The sequence below is a fragment of the Uloborus diversus genome, chromosome 7 (genome assembly GCF_026930045.1).
Source record: "Uloborus diversus isolate 005 chromosome 7, Udiv.v.3.1, whole genome shotgun sequence".
Lineage (NCBI taxonomy): Eukaryota > Metazoa > Arthropoda > Arachnida > Araneae > Uloboridae > Uloborus > Uloborus diversus.
The window spans coordinates 68,601,742-68,613,807 of record NC_072737.1 but is presented as its reverse complement, the minus strand read 5'-3'; the positions used below and the strand labels follow the sequence as shown (position 1 = coordinate 68,613,807).

Below are 12,066 nucleotides of genomic sequence, written 5' to 3'. Positions count from 1 at the left end.
AAACTAAATGTTGGAGCAAATGATTTATACTAAAGAGATTCATTGCATTCCACTATATTGCAGTAAGGGGCCTCCAGAAACCCGTACACCTACCAGGGTCTCCCCATACCCACAAGTGGTTCAACCGGTTGATTGGGGCTCTGAAAGTTATTCCATTTATTTTCGTTCCCCCTATAGCGCACATGTAAACAAATGGAGAAAATTTTCTAAAATACCATAAAGTAAAGAAATATTTTTTTCAGAAATTTGAAAAAAAATCTATGACACAAAGCAAAGGTATTTAATTATGGGGACATTTAACTCTGAGAAATTGATATTTTCTGAAAAAAAGGAATGAAAAAATCGTTCACATCTGCCCCCCCCCTTTCTCCTGTATTATATTATCAGTGTATGTCTTTCCGAAGAAATTCATCTTTGTTATCCTTTTTTTTTCTGACGTACTCTGGAAAAATATGTAATTTCTAAAGACGAAATGTACTAACGTACTCTTCATTGTACTTTTAGTGTCACATGGACTACACGGAAGCGTATAACGACCTTATATCCCACAGGAGTCATACGAAGTTGGCCGAGTATTACGACATGCATAATGCTTACGTGCAGCAACTGCATGCGGCAAATGGAATGATAGATCATTACACCAATGTGACGCTTCCGAAGCTTCTAGAAGTAAGTTAAAGAGAAACGGTAAAAGATTTTGTGCCTGAGATCAAATGAGAGGGTAATATGTCGTGATGCGCAAATTGCAAAAAAAGAACATGCCCATGCACAATGTATTTTTTCCTGCACAGAAAAATACGAAACATATTACAATGGGGCTGCTTCTCATGTATCGCAGTTCAATTTTTTTTTCGTCTTATAAAAAGGCTTCTTGTAAGCTCTGAACGCGTGTCGGCAATATAGTCCAAGAGCCCAAAGCCCCCAGACCTAAGTTATTTTCGAAGTAACAAAATGTGTAGGACAGAATAGAGTTAGCATGTACTTTCTACATACGCGTGTTTATTAACTTGGTCCGCGGGCCAATTTGCAGGTACTGGGTACTGAATGTACGCAAAAACAGTGCTAAACTAAGTTATTTTTTAAGTCTCAATTTTTATATTATGATACTCAGGGAACTATTCCAAAGCATTTTGTAAGCTGCCAGACCAATCGTATGGGCCAAACATCCCGACACACACAGTTAAAACAACCTACCAAACTACTGTTTGACCACGGATTGTATGGAATTGGCAAACATCCAGGTAAGGCGACTCCATCTGAGTGAGGGGAAAAATAAAAATTTTATGCGCGTATTCTGCTCATTTGAATGAGACTCTGCCTAATTTAGAGGCTAACATACATCTGCAAAATCTGACATCCCTGAAAATTAATAGATGCTTCCATTTCCGCGTGTAAATCGGATGTTTGCCTTTCCATACAATCCGTGGTTAAACAGTACCAGATATGTCCCGTGAGCACTAATGGCTTCCAGTGGCGCAACCTTACTTATTTTCTAAGTCTCAATTTTTATATGACGATACTCAGGGAACTATTGCAAAGCATTTTGTAAGCTGCCAGACCAATCGTATGGGCCAAACATCCCGCCAGACACAGTTGAAACAACCTACCAAACTACCAGACACGTCCCGTGGGCACTAATGGCTGCCAGTGGCGCAACCTTACTTATTTTCTAAGTCTAAATTTTTATATAATGATACTCAGGGAACTATTCCAAAACATTTTGTAAGCAGCCAGACCAGTCGTATGAGTTAAACACCCCGCCAGACACAGTTAAAACGTCGCTCTGAGTACGAGCGCGACGCTATTATTTTTGCGCTTAAGCACTGAAAAATATCGCCTGCTTTCAAAAAGCAATATTGCTAAAGCAGAAAACCTAGTAAAAAAAAACATGAAATAGGATTTCAGTGAAATCTCGATTTTACGTCCCCCGAATCTACGTTTTCTCCACATTTCACGTTTTTTCATCAGGTCCCCCAGTTATGCCTGCTAACTTAGACCCAGGGTTCAATTTCAGGTACGGGATACTGAATGTACCAAAAACAGCCATAACTTTACTTATTTTTTTCATGCGCTCGTACTCCCAGCGACGTTTTAACTGTGTCTGGCAGGATGTTTTGCTCATACGATTGGTCTGGCTGCTTACAAAATGTTTTGGAATAGTTACCTGAGTATTGTGCGGCTCTGGCAAGTTGAGCTCCGACTCTGACAATGTTTACCTCTGTTTCGGAAAATAGGGAGGGGCAATTGGCGCTAAGTTGAGTTGAGAAACTTTCTCAGTAGTTGTTCAAAAATATTCCAATTAAAATCCGAGCCAATAACACGTCTATTTTTCACTAAACTCCCCTAAAATCGGTAAATATAGTCAAGGTCTTAGCTCAACTAGCCAGAGCTGCACAATATCATAATATAAAAATTGAGACTTAAAAAATAAGTAAGGTTATGCCACTTGCAGCCATTACGGAAGCCACGGGAAGTGTCTGGTAGTTTGGTAGGTTGTTTTAACTGTGTCTGGCGGGATGTTTGGCCCATACGATTGGTCTGGCAGCTTACAAAATGCTTTGGAATAGTTTTCTGAGTAAAAATTGAGACTTAGAAAATAGGTAAGGTTGCGCCACTGGCAGCCATTAGTGCCCACGGGACGTATCTGGTAGTTTGGTAGGTTGTTTTAACTGTGTCTGGCGGGATGTTTGGCCCATGCGATTGGTCTGGCAGCTTACAAAATGCCTTGGAATAGTTCCCTGGGTATCATAATATAAAAATTGAGACTTAGAAAATAACTTAGTTTAGCACTGTTTTTGCGTACATTCAGTACCCAGTACCTGCAAATTGGCCCGCGGACCAAGTTAATAAACACACGTATGTTGAAAGTACATGCTAACTCTATTCTGTCCTACACATTTTGTTACTTACAAAATAACTTAGGTCTGGTCAGGTCTGGCGGCCCTGGGCTCTCCGTCTAATATATTCATGTTTATGAGTCATAATGTTCTCTTTTCTTATGCCGAATCAAGATTTTGTTAGTAATATTAATAATAATATTCGTTTTATGATTATTATCATCATCATCATTATTTTATTCATTATTATTACCATTTTAATTGTCATCATTATTATTATTTTAATCATTATTATCATTATTTTAATCATTATTATCATTATTTTAATTATTATTATCATTATTATCATTATCATTTTTATTATTATTATCGTCATTATTATTATTATTATTATCATCATCATCATTATTATTATTATCATCATTATTAGTATTATAATCATTATTATTATTATTATTTTTATTTATATCATTATTATTTTTGTTATTATTTTTTATTATTATTATCGTTATTATTGTTATCGTTATTATTATTATTATCATCATTATTATTATTATCATTATTATCATTATTAGTATTATAATCATCATCACCATTATTTTTTTATTATCATTATTATTTTTATTATTATTATTTTTATTTTTATTGTTATTATTATTATCATTTTTATTATTATTATTTATTATCATTATTATTATTATTTCAATAATTACTATTATTATTGTTATTATTATAGCAATCATTATTATGTTTATTAGTATTAGTAGTTTTAGCATTATAATTAGTGCTATTATTAGCGTTATTGTTGTTAAGCCAGTACCATTAATACTACTTTTATTAATATTATCGTTATTTTTATTATTATAGTCATCATTTTAATTTAGTCATTATTAACTTTTACTTTCTTCTATATCTAATATATAGAGGAAAGTATTGGATTCGTGCAAATTTTCGAATTTTGACGGATTCGAACGTTTTGAGGTGTGCCGAGTCCATTTCGGTTATTTTTGGAAAATGTCTGTCTGTCTGTGTGTATGTCCGTGTGTGTGTGTGTGACCAGTTTTTTGTGGCAGCTCTACAGCAAAAACTACCGCATGAAATCGAACGAAATTTTTTACACATATGTGCCCTTATGTGAACTTGTGCCCATTGGCTTTTGGTGCGAATTCCTTCAAGGGGGTGAAGCAATGGGACTTTTTTGAGTTACGTGTGCTTGCTATTCCTCAGGAAGTAACGGGCAGAATCAAACAAAATTTGGTCCATATGTTGCCATTAACAGGAACAGGTGCTGATTCAATTTTGGTGTCAATAACTCAAACGGGGGTTGAGCTATAGAACTTTTTTGTCGTCAATTGTGACTGCTGTATCTCAAGAAATAATGAACGGAATGAAAGAAAAATTTATCAGCAAGTAGCCCTTAGTGGGCAAAAGAGCTGATTTTATTTTGATGTCAACAGCTAAAAAGGGCGTAGCGCAATCGCCCGTTCATTTTTTCCATTGTGAGTGCTCTAAAGAAGTAATGCTACGTTCTGGTTGAAATTTGGAATATATGTCAATCCATATGTAAACAGGTTTTGGTTCAATTTTGACGCCAATCGCTCCAAGAGGTGTTGATTTTTTTTTTTTTTTTTTTTTTTTTCCCCGAATAAAAATAGCTTTATTAATGCAACAATAAGAAAGATAAATCGTAATAGATTGTCGTCTGCGTATTTCTCGTGATTTCAATTGTATGGAAATGATCGGAAATATTATCTCAATGATTTAAAATTTTTAACTGTTGCCATCTTATGTTTGTTAATAAATAAAATATTTGTAATTAGTTCAAGCAAGGTTTTCAAAATAACTTTCAATTTTCGCTCTTTGCTTTGCTTTTGCAATTATTCAGACATTGAAATGGTCGTCAAGTTTTTGCATGTGTAATTTTATTTTGTTGGGAATATTGCTTCCTCGTCAAGCATGGGGAGGGATCAGAAAAAAAAAAAGAAAAATATAGAAGAAAGTTTCGTGATTGCCACAACATACTAGTTATTATAGCCATTATTTTATTATTAGTATTTTTAATATTAGTATTTAGTCATTTTTATTATTAGTAGTACTATTATTGCTGTTACTATAATTACTATTTGCAAGGCATTAACTTGCAGCATGAAAAAAAAAAATTGCATATTTCGTTCGTACACAGGTATTAATTTAGAACTGAACTTTAGAACTAAACACGATGATATTTATAATCAAGTCTTGTGTTTATATGATACAACGGTTTTACAATTTGTTTGAGTTTGTTGACGGATGTCAGCAATACATGAGACAAATTTTGCAAAGGTGCATGTTCATACTAAGATAACTGACTCGGTTCAAGAGATACTGATACAATAAATAGAAATTTGATTCTGATGAATACATATAAAGTCCCACGAAACTGCACATATTTCAAAATACACCGATTTAAAATGAAAAGAAAATTTGTTATTATTATTTATAAAAAATAATTTTAATTAGAAACGACATAAAAGTGTTCTTTTAATGCTATTTCTTAGCAGTTATACCAACTTCTTTTAATTTTTAAAATGTAAGGTCTTGACTTCAGAACTGATGCAAAATAAGTTACGCAAATAATGTGGTAATAGTTACACAAAAGTAAAAAATCGAAAACCGTTGGTTGAAAACTAAATATATACGTAACGTAAAAAGAAGAAAATTAATTCATAATAAATACTTAAGCAATGACTTATTGCAAATAAAGTAATTATTTGATGAAAGAAGTTTTTTAAAGCACTTTAAATTTATGATTTGAATCCACGAAAACCTCGAAAAGCTATATTATTTCAAAAGTTTCAGATGCCCAAAATCCACTAACTATGCTTGCTTAAGTTCAATCCAGGAATAAATTTATGAATTGATTAAAAATTAAAGTCGTAATTACTATTATTCATTTTCATTTTTGGTAACCTTATAAAAACTTATCCTAATCAATTATCCCAACCAAAGACAGAGCAAGTGAAGTAAAGCCAATAAAAATACAATTAATGCTCTAGTTGTGATTTTTTTTTTTTTTTTTTTTTTAAGTTATACCTGGTAATAACGCTTCAAATTCAAAAATGTTACTGATTAATCTGCTTGTGGGCTTACGAATGAAGCCAAAACAACAATAACATCAAGTTAAAGTCCATTAATTAAATTAAAGTTCACTTTTCGAAACATCCCAAAAATTTAATCCATTTGATTGAGTTCAGTGTCATAGCTGGAGATAACTTCGAAGTTCATCAGCAATATCAAGTGCCATCGAAAATCATTGTTGACATTCAATAATAGGGACGGACGATCGCGATTCTCTTCCCAAAATCTAATTAATGATAAAATACACTCCGTGATGTTTGATTGTGTCTGGTATGGAGGAACGCTTAATTTTTGAGCTGTGTCATTACTACTGCCAAGAAGTGATACTTTTTCACAGAGCAATTTTTAATATATATCATTTAAATCTAGATATTTTGATTGCAGAGGAAAAAAGAACCGGCATTTAACCTTCCATGTCCTAATAAAATTCAGGTACTAAATACATACAAGTTTTATAAAAATATGTCTCATCAAAAAACCATTAATAATAGAAAACAAGATTGTGATCCTCATGGAATATTTAGCTATAGTTATGCATGTCTATGTTAACCTGAGGTAAAGTTTCTGAAATAAACAGGGTTTATTTTTTAGGAATTAGAAGAGGTTTACACTGATTTAAGTGATACCATTTCAGGAGCTATTCTTTCTGTTGCTGATTTATTGCTTAGCAAGGTACGTGAAATTATGATTTTAATTCATAATGAATCATTAACATAAATAGAAAAAATTATTGATTTTTCTACTTAAAAAAATATATCTTTACTTTATTTCAAATAAAAAAGAATGCGTGTAGTTTGTAAAAGCATTTATTATTATTATTTATTTATTTATTTTATTTTTTTATTTATTTATTTATTTTTATTTATTTATTTTATTTTTTTTTTTTTTTGAAGTTTTAAAAGCGTAATATGAATATGCTTTGCAAGAAAATACTGAAATAGCTGAGTCGCAATATCCAAATACTGTAGTTTTGCATTTGTTTTGGGCTCAATAGTCTGAAATAACCATAACCGATCTCCGTATCCGCAAACATGATGTGGTCGCACAAAAAAAGTTAAGGTAAATGATAGGGTATGAAGCAACAAAGTATCTAACCAGACTACAGTAAAACCAGACTTAAAGCAGAATCGCCAAGTCCATTGGATATATGCTAGCAATTTTGTCATTATGCTGAGAATATGAAGCTTGTAATATATTTTCGTTGTGATAGACATATTTAACGTTTGTAGGAGAATTTATTAACATTTATAGACATTTATTTCACCACTTTTTTTGTACAATAGAGCCTCAAACATTCGACCTAATATGAAGCAAAAAAATAGCCTAGTTTGTGATAATGCCGGGTTATTGGGAATGCTCAAGAAATAAGTTTTTCACATGAGATTTTTTCGTCCTGCCAAGTTGTAGATGAGATTTTTGGAATTGCTACTGTTTGCGCGGCTTTACTCTATGGGCATAGCTCTCACGTAGCAGCCAGAATTAACCTTCAGGGAGGCTCTCAACAGTCTTTCCAGAAAACGTTGACCTAGTATTCAAAGTTTTGATGCGCATCACATGGTTTTTTACTCTCATATAAAAGCGAAAATGCTTGTTATAATCTAAAAAGCTGTAATGTGAATGCAATAAAATTCATTTTTAAGATTCACAAGAAAACAGCGATTTTGGCTTTCTTGTTATTAGTGCTTAGCAGTTGAGAAAAAGCTTCAAAAGTCAAAAAACAGCAGTTTTCTTTCAAACGAACGATCTTTTTTTTTGGGGGGGGGGGGGGGGTATTACTTTTGCTAGTGTTTGATTTGCATTTGCGATTTATAGAGGTTGAATTACTGAAGTAAGTGAAAAAAGTAAAGTTGATTACACTGTATCTATGTTTTCAGTTCGTAATTCAACTCGAAAATACAGAAAAGTTCAAATTAATTCTTTCTTGATGAAATTCCGTTAAGACAAAAAAAAATCACATTTTTTTTAGTCTTTAATTGAAAAATAGTGTCTTGTTTTAAACATTTCAATTTTTTTATGAGAAATGTACATAAGTGTACATTTCTCATAATGCATATTTGCATATGTGCAAGTAACTCACAAGCGTGGTGTTTCTTATTCAGACACGCGAACAGACCAACCATTATGAGAACATTGCCAGTGCTGCCCAGGCCGTGAAGACGAAAGCAGACTTGACCAATTTCATCCGTTCACTCAATGTGGAGAAGCCTTCCCAGCAGAACAACAAACATCTTTATAACCCTCCCTACATGGAGAACGATCCGGCCCAGATGGTAAGTTTTGATCAAACGCATCGCAGTCTTTTTGCAGATTCAATAAAACTAAGTACACCAAAGTCTGTTCACGGAATAATAAAGCTATAGATCAACGGTCGCCAGTCACTAAAGGGCGACCTTTTCGTTGAAAGTGGCTGCCAAAGATTCAATTCCTTGCCGCCAAAATTGGCGATCATGTGCTTCTCTTTTGTTGATAGCATTACTAATAGCTGTGGGTACTAGAATGTGTTATTTATTTTTTGCGCCGAGTGCATACTGTTTTTAAAAAATAGGTACTAAACGTGTAAAAGATTTTTTTGTGACTTTGGTAGCAAGTGTCTACTATTCAGAATTCCTAGTCTAGAACTTTACGGAATACAGTCTGCCCACGGATTATGTAGATGGCAATTCTCTTGAATAAAAGAAAGTTAATCAATAGGGTTGGCATTCGCCGTCTGCTTGCCTCCAATTTGTTTTTGTCCAAGCCAAACACATGACTGAAGTCACCAAATAGCGCAATTCTTTGTTTACATCCAATCTATCTTTCCCGCGAATGAAGATTAGATTAAGTTTTGTTTTAAAGTTATATCATCAATTTAAAAACTAAGCTGTTACAGAAAAGTAGGCTTAAAAAATGATCATGGAACATTTGGTGAAGCTCATAAATGCCTTGTCAAAATATTTCACATACTCTTAAGCAACGCTTATCAAGAAGCTAAATACAGCAACAGCAAATTCAATATTAAACTTGAAGCACTTGTTTCGTTATTTTTTTGCTCTCAAAATATTTGCACAAAATTTTAATTTAAAAATATAACATGGAATACTCCCATTTTAAAGGATATTTTAAGATTCTGATTACGAAATTAAGACGAAAAATAAGTGCTTGGAAACAAAACACAACACAGCTTTTGCATAAATTTAATAAAATCATTTAAAGTTTGGCTTGCACCAGACATTTTGTGGATTATAAAAAACTACTTATGTTCCATCCAAAATAAAATAAAATGTTTAACTTCGAATACTTCTGGCAAGAGGAAGTCTTTTAAAACTGAAGCTGCGAAGCGAAATAAAATATAACTCGTGCAGTTTCACATATTTTAACAGCATTAGGAGGCGGAAATTATTAAATTTCGGAATGATCTGACACTTTGCCAAGAAAGTCTTGTTCAGTAAAACTTAGAATGACCAGCATGTAAGACGATGGAAGAACTAGAAACTTAGTTGAAAATGGTAATTTTTTCCCTTCCTCAAAATAAAAGTTTATTTTAAGTTCAAACTCGAATATAAAAGTTGTTAGTGGAAGTTTAGAAATTAATTACAGTAAACTTCCGATTATCCATGAGTCAATCGACTATCGGGAACATGTATTTTTGCAGCAAATACCTATAGCTGTTTTTTTTTTTTTTTTTTTTTGAGCAATCACGATTGCTTATTGTTCTCATTTGACTGTTTTGAATTCCTATCATTTTATTTTCCCACCAGCACCCTCTGCCAGCACCACCGCCGCGTCGACCTGCCTCACGATGCTGCTCCTCTTGCGAAAGCCGTCTCCAGGTTGCGTCCATATCCTATGCACACACGCATACACACACACGCCTACACACACATACACACACTCATGCCTGCGCACAGACACAAACACACACTCCTACACACATACACACTCATGCCTGCACACAGACACATATGCCTACATACACACACACACGAACGCCTACACACACAGCACTGCATACACAACACGCACACACATGCATACATATACACACACACACGCACCCACACACATGCGCGTACACAAACACACACGCGCATTCATACACACACGCTCGTGATTGCGAAAAACATAATTTGAATTCAAGATGCCAAAAATTCAAATTAATATAATATTACTTGGCCTAGTTCTTCTGGCTGCTTTTGTTATGCCTTAAATTTACGGTGGGACGAAAATAGAAATTACAGCATTCAACTAGGGTAGTAACTAAATGGTTTGGAAAAGTCCTTGAGAATTTAAATATGCATGAAGCATATGTCACAACTTTAGAAAATTCATCTGAAGACATATTCTATTGTGGATAAAGTTGCAATTGGAACAAGCCTCAGAACTGATTATGTAGGATTGAATGCATCATTAATAAATAAGAATATGTTTCTAAAATAGGTTTGGGTTATGTTTCGACCTTCACTGCACTCCAAGTCACACTATTAGTTTATACCGAATTGTAGACATAATGTTCAGTTTGAAATACATACCTTGGAAAGTAAAATGATGCTCTGATCAAGCTTCATAGCAGATTTCAACATATTGCATGCATATAATGGGTGGCGTTTACCTGTAAATTTCCTTGATCTTAGTTTTGAACGAAGAGAAATGGCGCTGTCAACTGTAAGAATTTTGAATGAAGAAACCTTTTCAGAGGAAAATTTATTAGGTTAAATCAATAAAATGGTATAAAACGCATTATTTACATTTCTGGTCTTGAGTGAAACTTCGCTGTTTGAAGAATTGAGACAGCAAACAAATGGACTGTAAAAAAACTAGATACGAATTTACTTAGGAAAAACTGATGTTGAATCCGCCAATGTTACTCAATGTACCACTACCGAATAAGCAAATATATTAAAAAAGCATTTGCTACTTTAGACTTTTTTTTTTTTTAACATTATCAACTTTTTTTTTTTTTTTTTTTGTACTTTTCTTCTTAGGGCTCTCTGGGTATTCAGGTAAAGCAACTCAAGATTAAAATTATATAAAAAGCCACATGTTTACGGAAGAAGCTATTTGCGTTATATATAGCCACTATATTTGGAAAGCAATTGAATAGGGTGAGTCAAGTGAAAGTTGGACTACTAATAGCTAAGTTCCGATCCAAATTTGATCTGAAACTAAAAAACCTAAATACGTATCTAGCACTAAATAGATCAACCTCCCACCCCCCAAAAAACTGACATTTGTAATGCAAAAGGCTTTCTGCAGATTTCCTGTTTTAACTCGACATTTGAGATAGTAACGAAAAACCGTGAACGAGGAACCCAAAAATAAAGTTCCATGGTTAAATGTTTAAGCCTTGGTATATTCAGCTTTTTTTTTACTTTGAAACTATTTATTTTTTTTTATATTTTATTTATTTTATTTTATTTTTTTATTTATATTGACAAAGTTAATATTACTTTCTACGATTTTGTAAGTTTGGGTTAGCGCGGAACAGGGCCAGATTAAGGCATCGGCACGGGTCCAGGGCACCAACATTTCGGGGGCCCCAAGTGTGTAGCTAAAGTTTTTAAAAAATAAGGCAAAATCAAATTGCAACATAGCAAAAGCAAATATTAAGTCTAGAAAAAAAATTCTATTTAAAATTAAAACCTCTTTCCCAAATCTCAAAGTCACTACAAGCCTTACATTTTATTACATTTTAATTGTTACATAAGAAATATTTTTGATATTTATGTTCTACTAGTGGCATCCGCACGGCTTTGCCCGTAGCAGAAAATTAAAAGGTCTTTTGGTTCGCCTGTATATTTACAATTCTCGCTAATTGGCTTGCCCATGTTTCGGTTCCACGTTATGATAACTTGTTAATTTACTCGTCCATCTTATGATAATTTTGCTCGGGAAAATGTTCTTAAAATTGGAATAGAAAAAGAACAAAATCGAATTTTTGAAATATCGCTTCGAGGTGTACACTCCCATGCTACAAACTAATTCTGTGCCAAATTTCATGAAAAGCGACGGAAAGGTTTAGGTGCTATGCGCGTCACAGAGATCCTTACAGACAGTTATCCGAACACAGAGAGATCCAGACAGGGAGACTTTCAGCTTTATTATTAGTAAAGATTGCCACCAGGAAGTTCTGAAA

At 33.4% G+C, this 12,066-nt stretch overlaps 1 protein-coding gene across 1 annotated transcript in view; it reads left to right on the top strand.

The window, feature by feature from the left end:
* Positions 1-543: 543 nt before the first annotated feature.
* The window catches only part of LOC129227009 (uncharacterized), a 122,819-nt gene continuing 111,296 nt past the window's right edge, over positions 544-12,066 (top strand). The window contains exons 1-3 of the mRNA XM_054861639.1: positions 544-669; positions 6,546-6,626; positions 8,054-8,224. Of these exons, the coding sequence (XP_054717614.1) occupies positions 583-669; positions 6,546-6,626; positions 8,054-8,224 (339 nt within the window). The 5' untranslated portion in view covers positions 544-582. The remainder of the gene's footprint in view (positions 670-6,545; positions 6,627-8,053; positions 8,225-12,066) is intronic.